General features: G+C 44.8%; 1 protein-coding gene across 4 annotated transcripts in view; it reads left to right on the top strand.

Moving 5' to 3' along the window:
- LOC118112591 (alpha-1,3-mannosyl-glycoprotein 4-beta-N-acetylglucosaminyltransferase B) overlaps positions 1-15,000 on the top strand; it is a 95,533-nt gene that overhangs the window by 14,051 nt on the left and 66,482 nt on the right. For 3 of the 4 annotated variants that reach the window (XM_047340665.1, XM_047340666.1, XM_047340664.1), the window contains exons 2-7: positions 8,545-8,724; positions 8,956-9,099; positions 9,361-9,494; positions 11,149-11,195; positions 11,522-11,633; positions 14,196-14,271. In XM_047340665.1, the coding sequence (XP_047196621.1) occupies positions 8,545-8,724; positions 8,956-9,099; positions 9,361-9,494; positions 11,149-11,195; positions 11,522-11,633; positions 14,196-14,252 (674 nt within the window). In that variant the 3' untranslated portion in view covers positions 14,253-14,271. Of the gene's footprint in view, positions 1-8,544; positions 8,725-8,955; positions 9,100-9,360; positions 9,495-11,148; positions 11,196-11,521; positions 11,634-14,195; positions 14,272-15,000 lie in introns of those variants that run through there. The other variant, XM_047340667.1, reaches the window with a different exon arrangement.

Raw genomic sequence — 15,000 nt, 5'->3', positions numbered from 1 at the left:
CAGTTTTTGTACAAACGTTCACTTGTACTCACTTGATTCAGTTGCTCAAAGGTCACAGGTCAAGGTCACTGTGACCTCACTTGATATCTCAAGTCTGTCTTTAGAGAATCTCTCCATCTTTCTGACCAGTTGTCAACTCAAAGATGAAGTATTTAGATTCCAAAGGTCAAAGGTCACAGTGACCTCATAGGAAACGGCTCTGATTGGTGGAGACAAACAACCAGTGAGGGATAATGAGTGAAATATATAATTGTGAGCTTCTTGTTTTCATTGTGTCACTTTTCCTCCGTCCGATTTCAGAGGTATTTATTTCACTTGCAGCAGGTTCTAGAAGAAGAGTGAATATAAACAGTTTGTTTCAGTTCACTGAGTCCTCGCTGCTCCCCAAGCCCTGGTCAGTGTCAGTAGAACTCGGAGCTCCCACAGTGCTTTGCTGCAGCTGCTCGGCGTTAAAGCTTAAAAGAGCCGGTTTATGAGCTCTGCTAATGTCCGAGTGTCTGAGTCGTAATGGCCTGTAGTTCACTGCTGCAGTAAATCCATCTGAGCTGAGGCAGCACTTACACAACGGACTGTTTATCAGGACCTCTTTGTTCTCAGCTGCTGCTCCAGTATAGACGACATTAGTTTACACATCTGTCGACACAGCCTCTGAAGGAGAGGACGTTGTGCAGCTTTCTTTTCCATGAGAGCAGGAATTGAAAGTGTAACATACGGGTGAAACATAATGTGGCGAATGAAGCTGTTATCATGAGCACATAGGTTGTGATCGACCTGAAATGACAGAAACATCTTTGACATTTATTTAACGTCTACTTTGATTGTTTAGTTTGGTCCGTGTCCCGTCTGCTAACATGGAGGGGAGGTGTTGATGACGTATACTGCAGCCAGACACCAGGGGGCGAGCAAGATGCTTTGGCTTCACTTGTGGGAGCTCAGGTTGTTTTATCTGATGAGAACCAGACGGAAAATGTCGCTCCGTCTTCTTCTGCGTCCTCTTGGTTGAGTTTGATCCTCAGGGACCTGCAGCACAGTAAACAGGAAGTACCCTGGCCCATGACAGCTCCCTGTGGGATTCTGGGTAGTGTAGTTGCTGGCCTCAGGGCAGCAGGTCAGCGCAGGTTAATGAGCAGCTGTTGTGTCACATAATGACATCATCTCTTCATCCTGGGCAGAGGCTGGGTGTGAAGCATTGTGGGAACTGAGCAGATGAAATGTTAATGTGTGTGAGCCGTGCACAGGAAATGAAGTTCTTACAGACAGGAAGCTGAGGTCACGGTATCGTGTGGACAGGAAGGTCTGCAGTGATGTGGTGTCTCCAGTCCGTCCCCTCAGGTCTCATCACCGAGCTCTCATGGTCACGCCTTAAATAAAACTACTTCAGGAAACACGTGCACGTGACTCTGGGACTTTAAATGTTGTTGTTTGTGAGTTTGTCTTTTTTCTTCTCTTCCCTCAGAGCCTGGTCCTTCACTTATTCATGTCACACTCAGATTTTTATAAAGCTTTCACTCAAATATACGCTTGTGCTCAGATTTCCTGCTTCTCCAGCTTCAGCTCTTCTGCTCACGCTCGCTCCACCGTCTCATTCCCCAACCAATAGAAAGACAGATGTAGTGACGATGAACGAAATGGTTTATTTAGTTGTTTTCATAAGATACAGGGAGAGAAACAGGGCGGTGTCCATTTAGTTTTTATAGTTGCTAACAACAGTGTTTCTATTTCGTAAAAATATTGAGATCATTGACTTGCCTGCATGTTGAGCTGCGATGTTCTGGACTCCTGCTGCAGGAAGCTGTCGTTGTTTCTCCTGTAAACACAGCGGTGAGAAGCCGAACCTGAACCTGGTTAAAGTGACCGACTGAACGGGACTTTCGAAGATATCAAACATTCACAGACTAAACAACACTACACCTGCGAGTCTGAGCGAGAGAAGAGCTGCAGCTGCAGGGAATCTGAGCACAAGCAGAGTTATTTGTTTTCTTGCATTTCATGTTACTTTGTTATGTTGATCCAGATTCATCTGTGGTTGGCTTCAGTCAGATGATAATAAAACATGTCTGCTCATTTGAATTCTCCTTAAATTCAACCACATAGTTGATGTTCAGCTGTGATGAAGACGTTTGAAGAACCTCAGTGTTCATCTTCATCTCCATGATGCTAGGCTACATGCCTCTGTTGCTGTGACAGCTGCTGCTATAGCATTTCAGAGGCCGTGTTAGCATGCATGCTAAAAACATAGCAGTGGGCTAGGGATCAGCTGACGCTAACGGCCCGTTAACGTGCATATCACCCTCCTGCTGCACCACTCAGTTACCATGACAACCATGGTTGCTCACCCTAACCATCACAACTGAAAACATAACCACAACCTAAACCTGATTCTAACCCTAAAGCCGTCCATTCAAAGTGGGTTAAAGTGGGGACCAGTCAAAATGTCCTCACAAAGACAACTGTACAAATATGTCATGTCCCAGAATATGAACAGAGGATCAGTGGAGGACAGACGCTCTTGTCTCAGTTTGACTGATTAATCCATCATATGTTTTCATATGTGAAGAATATTTGATCAGTGTCAGAGAAGAAATATCAGGTTTGTTGTTTCCAGTGAAACCAGTGACTTCCTGTGTCCGACAGGAAGTGGGAACCAAAACGCTGCTAGATCTCAGTTCCTACTTTGTTTTATTGGACATGACAGTTGATACTGACAGGTCACTCTGTGTGTGTGTGTGTGTGTGTGTGTGTGTGTGTGTGTGTGTGTGTGTGTGTGTGTGTATAAACACACACACAGCACACACACACACACACGTGATTGACTAAAGGCTCAAATCGAACAAATCCACTCCTCATATCGACTGAAACAAGAGCTCAGACGTTATGTTTACAACACACACACACACACACACACACACACACACACACACATACACGCACACACACACACACACACACGTATGTTTGATGAAGTCATGGTGTTAGATGATACTGGATTTGAACTGAGGAGGCTGTGTGTGTGTGTGTGTGTGTGTGTGTGTGTGTGTGTGTGTGTGTGTGTGTGTGTGTGTGTGTGTGTGTGTGTGTGTGTTGGACGTATAGTGAATAATAATATCAGAACATTCATCTGCTTCTCTTGTTATTCAGTCCAATAAAGAATGATTCACGTTCACGTGTTTATGAGTTAATTACATTAATCTGATATGATGGTTGAACCATGAGAAGAATTGAAATCTTATGTCTTTATAACAAGCAGAGTTTAAAACGACTTTATAAGATGTAACAGTTTCATTAGTGCACATGTTTTGTATCAGTTATATGAAACAACACAACTTTGTAACTTTGTAACTTGGAGGGACTGAAAAATCACTTTACAGCTGCAGAGTTGAAATATTAATAATCCTTCATATTACGAAATGGTTCCTCGTGTCTCCTGTGGTGACCTTTAACCCATCTATCTTTTATCCATTAAACACAGAAAAACTTTTCCTCGTCACTGTTTTAAACAGAAACTAAATGAGGCAGCGTCTCCTCCACTGTCCTGGCGGCTGTTTCACCACGAGCATCATGGTCTCACACTGAAATAACATTTTCCACAGGAAGCGGCGTCTGGTTCAGGTGTCGTGTTTGAAACCGACCTGCTGATTGGAAGCGTGTGTTTCCTGTGTCTCTGACGGACGCACCTGTCCCTCGATCAGACTTGTTCCATGTCTGTCTTCCTTTGTGACGGAGACGAGGAACAGACGCCGTCTTTGTTCGGGGTCGTTTGTTCAGCGGCTCTGGCTCCGAGCAGCCTTCGGCTCTTTTGTCTGCTCTCTTCTTCAGTTCCTGATGTTTTCTGGGTTTTTGTGTCTGTTGTTCTCTGCGTCTCTGGCTCCGGCGCTGATGCTCCTGCCAGGCCTCCGCTCAGACGGAAAGAAAACAGCACTTTGTTTTGGTCTGTTCCTCAGTTCAGCTGCAGCCAAACTGCTCCTTCACTGTGGTCTGAACTCACTGTGAAGACTCACGTGAACCAGGGACAGAGTTTTCTCGATTTATAAATCATGTGTGAACAGCAGAGGAGGATTGTGGGAGTCTTGTGAAAAATCACAGACAAGGTGTGAACGCTCAGTTCAGTTCACCTTCTCCTTTCACCAAAACGTTAGATTTGGATCTCTTCAGTAGAGGAGACGTGAGGATGAAGAGGCGTGGCTTCAGGAGAAGGTAAAGATGGAGGTCGGATCAGGTGTCAGAGCATCAAACCTACGACTCTGAGCTGTGGACATCAACTCCAACCTTAAAGACTCACGTCCTCTTTACACTCATTTATAAAACAAACTTTTCCTCACAAGCGTTTTAAAGAATTAAAACATAGATTTTTTTGTGCAGATTAAAAAAACTCTGGTTTCTGTGTATCTGTGTGTTCATGTAAAACGATGACGACACATGTTCACTGTCACTTTGTGTAACGATCATGAACCAGAAACAACAACAATGAGACAAACAACCAGTTTCTTTACGTGTAATTAGCACATACGTCTAATAACAGGTTAGCAGCTACATGTAGCATCACTGCTCCTCCTCACTGACGCCCCCTACTGGCCCGGCTTGTCTGAACGCTTGTTGTTGTTTTTGTTTTCTCGTAACAAAAGTCATGTTTTCGGAGATTTGTTTGAAAACGTAGAGGCAGGTATCTGTGTGTGTGTGTGTCTGTGTGTGTCTGTGTGTGTGTGTGTTCTTTTAAGAAGGTTAACGAATGGATGAAATGTGTTTTATGTTATTGTTTATAAATCATCCATGATGGGAAATACGTTTGTTTTGAAGTTGCGGTACAGACGACGGCCGACGACACTGAAGCCGAGTTACAGATGGAACCTGAATGTGTGTGTGTGTGTGTGTGTGTGTGTGTGTGACTGCGTCTAAACAACTAAATAACTAAATCCATCTCCTGATACAAAGTGTTTCAACTCTGTATCAGAAATCATCTTCGTCCGCACTAACACACATGAAAACACTGTACACCTACACTGGTCATGTGATGTAAACAGGAAGTAGATTGTCTCCTCTGCAGTTGGTTGCTTAGTTACAGACAGATACTCTAAAGCAGGATCAGCGATGGTGAAAAGTAAGAGCAGGGATTTCTTTCCATTCTGGGGTTTTGTCTCTTATCGTTGTTTCATGTCTTCCATCCTTCTTTCTGTTCACTGTATTTTTGTGTTCTGCTTAGTTTCCGTGCTGCACTAACACAGATATCATCATTATTTGTGTTGAACGAGTTCTTTAGAGTCATGTTGTTGAAGTGATGTAACGCCGCTCTGGGACTGACCGTCACTGTTAGCTGACTCAGCAGTTTGCATTTCCTCATCTGTGACTCACCAGGTGAAGATCACGACACCGTTTCCCTGCCACTCGTCCTCTCTGGGCTGTTGTCGGTCAGATAACCTGTTGTGTTAACGTTGTGTTAAAGCTGCTTGTTTCATTAGTGTGTGTGGTATCTACTCTAACTACAGTTACACACTTCAAATGACTGAACCTGCAGAAAGAGCAGGATTAATTTACCTCTCTCTCTCTGATTAAACATCATCTGCACAGGGAACAGACACACCCCTTGTTAGTGACCTCGTTAGGATCCTCGTTAGGTTCCTCGTTAGGGAGTTGGTTTGAAAGTGTCAGACCAATCTGTGCATGAAGCTCAGCCATGTGGACATGATGGTCCAGTTTCTCTCCCTGCAAGCATGAAGATGAACAGGAAGCCACACACTCATACACACACACTCACACTCATACACACACACTCACACTCATACACACACACACTTACAAACACACTCATTCACACACTCACACTTTTTACTATTCTGGTGCCGTCAGTGGCTCAAACAAACGTTGCTTGGATTTTAAAGTTCTTCTCATTGAAAACTTGTCTCTGTTTCTCTAAATCAAAGGAAAACACGATTAAATCAGAGGATTTTTTTTTCTTCATGATTTTAAAATATCTTGGATGTAACTCGACGTCTTTATCTCAGGAGTGTGACTATGTAAATGAGCTCCGCCTCTGTCTCCACCCGCCTCAGCTGCTGCTCCGACTTAATGTTACTGGAACACAGAGCAGTGAATAATTCAAATAATCATAATTGTCCAAAAATCACATTATTGATCAAGAAATGATCGAAATCAGACGTTTATTGATCAATGAGGATCAACAGGGCTCGTTTAAAACCTCAAGACCCTGTGACTCATCCAGTGTGTGTGTGTGTGTGTGAGTGTGTGTGTGTGTGTGTGGATACTGGGTAATCTCATTCACTGGGTGGTCTGCACCCTGTGACTGGTTATTATGTTTTTTGAACACACACACACACACACTTGTGCACATCACTACAATATGATTCAGACATCCTCTCTGATGCCTTGTACTTTCCCATTATTGATGTTATCCTTATCCACACACACACACACACACACACACACACACACACACACACACACACACACTCACACACACTCGTCTGTCTTGGTCGTAAAAGCCTGTAAATTAAATCTCGCTGCTTGTTCCTGTTTTAACTCAGAAGAAAAACGAGTGTGTTAGTCCCGGTCATCAGTCCTGTTACTGCCCCCTGCAGGCCGCAGTCTTCACTACAGCCACAATGTGAGGTTTTCAAACAGACAGACACACAGACCTTATATGTAAAACATGCATGATGGTGTGAACTCTGGTCAGAGGCAGGCTAGCAGTTTCCCTTGTATTTCAGTCTTTATGCTAAGCTAAGCTAACCAGGCCCTGACTCCAGATGTGTATGTCTCAGGATCTTCCACAGTGTCTGGTGTGTGGTCGCTGCTCGTCCTGATGTTTCTAACGTTCTGACCACGATGAGCTTCAGTCGGCAGCAGCTCACAGTTCAGTGTTTAACAGAGCGACGGCTGCAGGAGGGAGATTATTTCATCAGAGCAGATAAATAACTGGGCAGGAGCATCATTAAAAACTCATCAGTGATGTGTGTGTCTGTGTGTGTGTGTGTGTGTGTGTGTGTGTGCACGCTCTCAGTAATGCACTTCACTTATCAGCCAAACAGATGTGACTATTGTGCTCCGTTAATGAGGGTTTAGAGAAACAATTACAGCAGAATGAGAGAGTTCCTCAGTGTGTTCTCCATCCAAACACTTTCAATCTGTTCGTCCAGGAAAATGTAAAATGTAAATTATGGGACATTATGAAAGAAATGTCTAATTCATTGGGTTCAGCTTAAACCAAAGGAAAAGTTCCAGAGACACTGACCCTGACATTTGTTCTCACGTTCCGATCCTGCAGAACATGTGAGGAACATGTGAGGAACATGTGAGAACATCAGGAACATGTGATGTCAGGAACATGTGAACATCAGAACATGTCAGCATGTGAAGGAACATGTGAGGAACATGCAGAACATGAATATGAGAACACTCAGGAACATGTCAGGAACATGTGAGGAACACTCAAGAACATGTCAGGAACATGTGAGGAACATGTCAGGAACATGTGAACACTCAGGAACATGTCAGGAACACGTCAGGACGAGGAACATGTGAGGAACATGTGAGGAACATGTCAGGAACATGTGAGGAACAGTCAGGAACATGTGACGAACACTCAGGAACATGTCAGGAACACGTCAGGAACACGTCAGGAACACGTGCAGACTTTAGTTCATGTCTGGAAACAGCTTCAGAAACAAGCAGTCTCACTGTTTTTTAATCTCTGGTTCAGGATGGTTCTGTGGGAGGAAGCTGATGAATCATGTGGAAATGAACTGAATCAAATAGAACCCATGTCTGCTTCTCTGCAGTCGGGTGTTAGTGAGTCTGATGAACGAGACGCTGCGTGTCTCACAGGGATTACTGCAGATTTACTGTCACACGCGTTAACCCGGTGAGGGATGATGGGCGGATGATGGGCGGGTGGATGATGTTTGCTGCAGCGGATGAAGGATTTAGCTTTTTATTTTCATGTTTTCACTCAGATTATGTCTTTCTCTGTCTCTGTACCTGTTAACGACGATGAAATCCCTGGAACATAAATCTGTTCGTCCATCAGTAAATGACAAATCAGTGGAATGAAACAGTCCAGGTCCACAGACGTCCTTTTATATTAATAAAAAGCAGTTACTGATCAACAGCGCCACCTGCAGCCACGCCTGTGACTACTTCTGTTTTCATGTTTTCATGTAAAAACAAAGTGAATCAATGTGTTGAGCTCAGACTGTGTCGTCCCTCTGGATATTACCCATGATCCTCTGCTTCCTGGCCCAGAAGCTGCTGCTGTAACAAATCCACCAAACTCTGTTCAGAATTCTTCATATTTTAAAAGTTTCCTGCTGAATATTGGAGGTTTTTAATGACTTCTAAGTTGAATATTTAGGAAACGATGGAGAAAATGATGTTTATTTTGAATTAGGATTGTTCTCTATATATTCTTTGTTTTGATTAAGTTAAATTTCAATATATTTAAACTGTAGATTCATTCAGGTTCTTGTACGACAAAGAGAAGGGGAGAAAAGGTCTGAAATGAACTGCTTCTCCTTCTTCTCCTCTCCTCCTCAGGAGATGTGGTGGATATCTACCAGAGGGAGTTTCTGGCGTTGAGGGAGCGTCTCCACTCCGCGGAGCAGGAGAACCTGCGTCGCTCTAAGGAGCTGAACCTGGTGCTGGAGGAGATCAAACGAGCCATCGCAGAGAAACAGGCGCTCAGAGACATCAACCGGACCTGGAGCAGCCTCTCAGGTGCGTCCACGCTGCTGCGACTCGTCTGGTCCATGAAACAGTCTGGACCTGATTCATCTAACCTGGTCTAACCTGGTCTAACCTGGTCTAACCTGGTCGTGTTTGGTTTAGAAAATCGGTCTAACTTGTGACATGGCCTCTGCTGGTTTACTCTGATCTAATGTAAAGTAAACCTGGTCTGACCTGGTCTGACCTGGTCTGACCTGGTCTGACCTGGTCTGGTGTTTTCAGAGGAGACAAGGCTGAAGTTGTGGAATGTGAGCAGCAGTAAAAACGTCCTGCAGCTTCCCTCCGTCTTCCATCATCTTCCTCACCTGCTGAACAGAGAGGACAGTCTGCAGCCCGCTGTGCACCTGGGACAGGGACGCACTGGAGGTGAGACAACACCTGGACGAGGGGTGTGTGTGTGTGTGTGTGTGTGTGTGTGTGTCAGCCACGTCATTTAGTAAACAAGTTATCCCTCCCAGCTAATGTGTGCTAACACTAGTTAAAGAGAGGAGCGCTCACTCTGCTGCTGATTCTGGAGACTGAAAAGTTCTCTGAAGTAGTTGTTATGAACTTCCACATTGATTGACACATGTTCAGGTTGCTCTGACCTCTGACCTCTGACCATTCATCCTCTTCTTCTGTTTGCAGTCTCCATCGTGATGGGGGTCCCCAGTGTGAAGAGGGAGGTCCACTCGTACCTGAGCGACACCCTCAACTCTCTCATGTCCGAGCTCAGCGCCGCCGAGAAGGACGACTGCGTCATTGTCGTCCTCATCGCTGAGGTCAGTGTGTGTGTGTGTGTGTGTGTGTGTGTGTGTGTGTGTGTGTGTGTGTGTGTGTGTGTGTGTGTGTGTGTGTGTGTGTGTGCTTCCTTGCTTGCTTTCTAAAGGTCAGTGGTTAAGCTAATGAACCCCAACAAACACACACACAACACACAGTGCTAATGTCACTGACTCTGTTTAGCATCTGTGCTAATGCTTCAGGGAGGTAAAACGATGATGAAGTGTGTGTTGAAATCATTTGAGCTGTGAAATCACATAAACTGTGTGTGTGTGTGTGTGTGTGTGTGTGTGTGTGTGTGTGTGTGTGTGTGTCTGTGTGCAGTCACAGTGATGAAGGTCACTCACTGCTGCAGTTTCATCTGTTTCACACTGTAGATGTGAATCTGTACAAACACACGTGTCCCTGTGACGCCGCCTGCTGGTTAGTGAGCAGCTGTTCAGCGCCATCTTGGTTTAAAAAAACAGAAGATACCATATTTGGAGGAGTTGGGGGCGGAGCCTGACTAGCGTGGTATCCCCCCCCCAACACATCTGGTGCTTTATGGTCTGTTTGACTCTAAATGATCATAATTCAGACTGAGACATAAACTCCTTAATGTTTACTGACGTTATAAAGTGAGAAGTCACTTTCTATAGACTTCTATAGAAACTACCAGAGGAGTCGCCCCCTGCTGGTCACTACACAGAACACAGGTTTCAGGCTCTCCTGTATTGGATTCACTTTCTGGACCCAGAGTCTACGTCTGTTTTTATAAACAGTTTATTGGACGAACACAGTTTCCTGTTGAAACCAGTTTGAAGTGTTTTTTAAAATAATATTTAATATAAGTAATCCTTGTTTCTTGTGACTTTACGTGTTGTTCCAGCTCCTTTCCTCCGGCCTGATGCTTCATAGATTCAGACTCAGTTCCTCTCTCAGGTCTGAATGTCCAGAGACGAACAATAAACTCAGCAGGCTTTTGTCTTTGTACGTGAATGTGGCATCATGACGGTGTCCGATGCCACCGGGGACACACCACAACAGACAGAGACAAACCGTTCGCTTTTCAATATACTTTATTCACTTAATACACAAAATCAATTAAACCTAAACTTGCAGCTATTTCAGCTGCACCTCAGTCACTCAGTGTGTGTCCTTGTGTGTCTCTCACTCATGAGTCTCTTTGTCTGTCCCATGTGCATCAGTCCCTCCCGTGTGTCTCTCATGCCCCCCCCCTCTGGCAGATCAGCCAGTCCCCTGGTTCACCTGGAGGTTCACTGAGCACTGAGGTCACTAAAAGCTTTTAGAGTGAAGAGATGAATATTAAATCACGGAACTCGTGACACAACACACGTCATGTGAAGGTCCGACACGTCCTCAACACGTCCTCAACACGTCCTCAACACGTCCTCAACACGTCCTCAACACGTTAGGCAGCAGTTTGTTACCTGAACCAGAATCTACAGCTTCCTGTCATTATGAAATTCTCATAAACCAAATTCCAACCAAATACTGTGTGTGTGTGTGTGTGTGTGTGTGTGTGTGTGTGTGTGTGTGTGTGTGTGTGTGTGTGTGTGTGTGTGGGGTTGGCGTTTTCTCAATGTGTGTACTTTGTCCTCCGGGGCCACCGTACTGTGTCTAAGAAACTAAATCAGTTTCTCTCTGTGTGTTCAGGCGGACCAACAGTACGCCGTCAGTGTAGCAGACAACCTGAAGCGCCTGTAAGTCCAGCTGCATGATGGGATACCGTTACTGTGGAAACAGACATGACACCTCCTGTGTGTGTGTGTGTGTGTGTGTGTGTGTGTGTGTCATTGTTCACTGTAAAGTGCAGCATGTTAATGCATGATTAATTAGACACACACACATTTGTACTTCTATCTCATTGATTTAATACATTCCCTGACCCTAACCTTAACTATCCAAACTAAATGCAGAACCCAAACTTAAACCTGATTCTAACCCTCAAACAGTTTGATAAAAGTGGGTCAGAAGTGAGTCTTCCCCAAACTATCATTAACAACGTCTGTGTTTGTGTTTGCACCAGTTTTCCAGTGGAGATTCAGTCGGGTCTGTTGGAGGTCGTCTCTCCGTCCGTCCACTTCTACCCTGACTTCTCCCGACTCAGAGTCCTTCGGAGACCCAAAGGAGAGAGTGAGGTCAGTGTGTGTGTGTGTGTGTGTGTGTGCGTGTGTGCGTGCGTGCGTGTGTGTGTGTGTCTGTGTGTGTGTGCAGATGGACGATTCGTCTCCACTTCCTCCAGAAATGAAGCTAAAATATATCAGATACAAACGCTGCCAACTCAAATCATGAGTCAGTCTCAGCTGTCAATCATGACGTCTCAGCCATCATTAAAGAACTAATTAAAACTGATCAGAGAATACTTTGATTTTTTAGTTTGGTCCATGTCCCATCTGCTAACATGGAGCCGGTTTATGAATTATACTGCAGCCAGCCACCAGGGGGCGTTTAGACACTTTGGCTTGTGGGAGCTGTCATGTCGTCCATCTTTATTTACAGAAACATACAGGCTCCAATCATGTGACTTACAGACTCTGACTGTTATTGGCTCTTCTTGGGCTCCGCCCCCTCATGAGCATCTGTGTTTGTCTTCCTTCTGGTCGTTTGTTTAAATGACATCATATGTTATGAGTCGGATCTGGAAACAGCGCCCCCTGTCTGCAGAGTCTTTGAATCTGATGTTTCAGAAAGTGTGGAAACCTTACATCACTGGATTCTCCTTTAATCCACGATTCAAGCTCAAGTAACCGCCGGCAACCTGCTGTGCATTGTGGGAATTATAATAAGACGGACCAATCACATTCCTCAGATGAAACAAGAGGATGAAATCATTTGTTGCTTTAAAAGTGATTTTATAAGTTTCTCTTTAGGGACTTTGTTCTGATTTAAAATGACAACTTCTCCTCTTTAACTGCACTTGATCAAAGCAACACACACACACACACACACACACACACACACACACACACACACACATACACACGTACACACACCAGGTAAAACATTAAGATACCGTGTGTGTCTGTGTGTGTAGTTAGATCGCTCAGTGTGGCTCAGAGCCTCATGAATTAGACATGACAGGCTGACAGACGCCTGGGGAGCTGTTTAACACACACAGACACACACGTACAGACACACACACAAACACACACATCATTTTAGTTAATAAAACGTTGCCCCACCTCTTTGGCCCTGTTCCCATGGTAACCCAGGAGGGGAGGGAGCAGGGAGTCAGAGAAGGAAAGATGGACAGAGTGGAAGAAGGATGAAGGAGAGAAGGAAGGAAACTGTAAAAATGCTAAATGTCTGTATTTAGATCTTTTCTAGTCGTGATGACACCGTTTCACTATTCACACACACACACACACACACATTCACACAAACACACACAGCACACACACACATTCCACACAGACACACACACACACACACATTCACACAGACACACACACACACACACACACACATTCATCTATATCTATATTATCTATAATTTTTGCATCACTTCCTCAGGACACTCTGTCATGGGGAATGGGGAAGACTGGGATCGAACTCATGACCCTCCGGGTAGAGGACGAACCGCTCTAACCCCTGAACCACAGCTGCCCCAAAAAAGAAGGAAGGTGTGAGGAGGGAGGGAATGAGAAAGTTTCCTCCGTCCTTTATCCCTCCTCTCCTCAGCTCCTCTCTTCCTGCTTCCTCTTTCCTCTTCTCTCTCTTTAATCTCCCTTCCTCTCCTACCTCCTCCTTTTCCTAACCTCCCTCTCTCCTTTCTTCCCCTCATCTCATTTCCTTCCTTCCTTCCCTCAACACTAGATCAGCTGACCAATCAGAGAACAGGTTGTGATCTCGCTCCATGTCGGGGTCACGGAGACGGACGAGGAGACGAGCGAAGCAAAATGAATCTGATGGTTTGAACTTCACAGGAAGTTAAAGTTCAGATTCATGTTGGTGAAGCAACGAAGCTGCTGTGACGTGATCTTTCATATTCTGATCACGCTGCTGCTGATTGGTTCGCTGAGAAAAAGCTTCTTTGTCCTCAGAAAACACTGGATCCTGTTGTTTTTAGCAAATCAGCTGATTTCAGCGTTGAATCGAGAGACAAAGACGAGTCTGTTAACGTCACGGATTCATAAAAACCCCCGTTCGGTTTTTAGATCTCAGACGAAAACTCATTGACTCCCTGTAGTAAGGGGGTTCTTCTCTGGAGGGCTGAAGGAGTCAGACGTCATGTGATCATCACATGTTACACCAACCTCCACTCAGGTCATTCTCTGGTGTCGGGGTCAAAGGTCGTGGAGCCTCGTTTCTTTTAATCTGTATAAACAGAAAGAATTCAGATTCTGAAAAGTCTGAGGGTGAGAGAGCAGAACACGTGGATTCATCCGCTGCAGAAAATAGTCCCGGACAAATGCAGCTGTAAAAACATTGTGTGTGTGTGTGTGTGTGTGTGTGTGTGTGTGTGTGTGTGTGTGTGTGTGTGTGTGTGTGTGTGTGTGTGTGTGTGTGTGTGTGTGTGTGCTCTGCTGTTTACCAAAGCTCATCTGTAAACACACTGATTCAATTCACCGCTGATTGTTCAGGTTGTTTCTGGAGCTGCTGGGAATTTATGGAGCGTTGAAGTTTTTCTGTCACACGGGCGTCAGCTGCAAATGACGATAACATTTTGTCTCCTTCCTCCTCTTCCTCCTCTTCGTCAGGTGGAGGACGAAGCAGAACCTGGACTACTGTTTCCTGATGATGTACGCTCAGACTAAAGGAACTTACTACGTCCAGGTAAAACTTCACATTAAACTTTCAAAGGTTGCTAACATGAAGGAGGTTGATGACGTGTACCGCATCTTTAACATCTTTATTTACAGTCTGTCAGAAAATACATAAAGATCATATTTTTATTATCCATATTTATATTTCATGTTCATATTATTTCCTTTGCAGATTTTCATGCTGCCATAAAAGCTTTTATTTAGATTTCATGGTTAAAATGAGTCATTTCTGTTTCCTCCTCATGTTAATGACAAACACAACCTCAGCGTGTGAATGTAGAGATGAATGAGCGCAGGATGTGGAGTGAAGACAAGAAGCGAGGGAAGAGCGGAGTGATGTAACTGGGGCTGATGAAAGCACCGGGTCGGACTGACGGAGACGTTAATGGACGTGTCTCCACTGTGGCTTCATCACAGACTCTTTGTTCCCTTTAAAGATGAAAAGAAAAAGAAACAGACTCGTCCTAAAACATCCGAACCAGAGCAGCAGGGGAAGGTCAATGCTGAAATTAGTATTGTTTTCATCTGATAGTTAAAGCAGCAGATTCACCTTCAGATAAACACAAATCTCTCTTTGAAGAGCGGACGACCTTGAAGGAACGTGAACTGGTCAATGAGCCACTGAACTTCTTCTTCTTCCTCTTGAAGTGGATCTGAGTTATGTTTCCCTCGGCGGAGGAATCTCCCCGTCGTGTCCTCGGCTGGCGGCGGCGGCGGCGGCGGCGCAGCTCCCGCTGCT

Source organism: Hippoglossus stenolepis, chromosome 7, assembly GCF_022539355.2.
Source record: "Hippoglossus stenolepis isolate QCI-W04-F060 chromosome 7, HSTE1.2, whole genome shotgun sequence".
NCBI lineage: Eukaryota > Metazoa > Chordata > Actinopteri > Pleuronectiformes > Pleuronectidae > Hippoglossus > Hippoglossus stenolepis.
The sequence above is the reverse complement of the archived record's forward strand: the minus strand, read 5'-3'. Positions and strand labels throughout refer to the sequence as shown.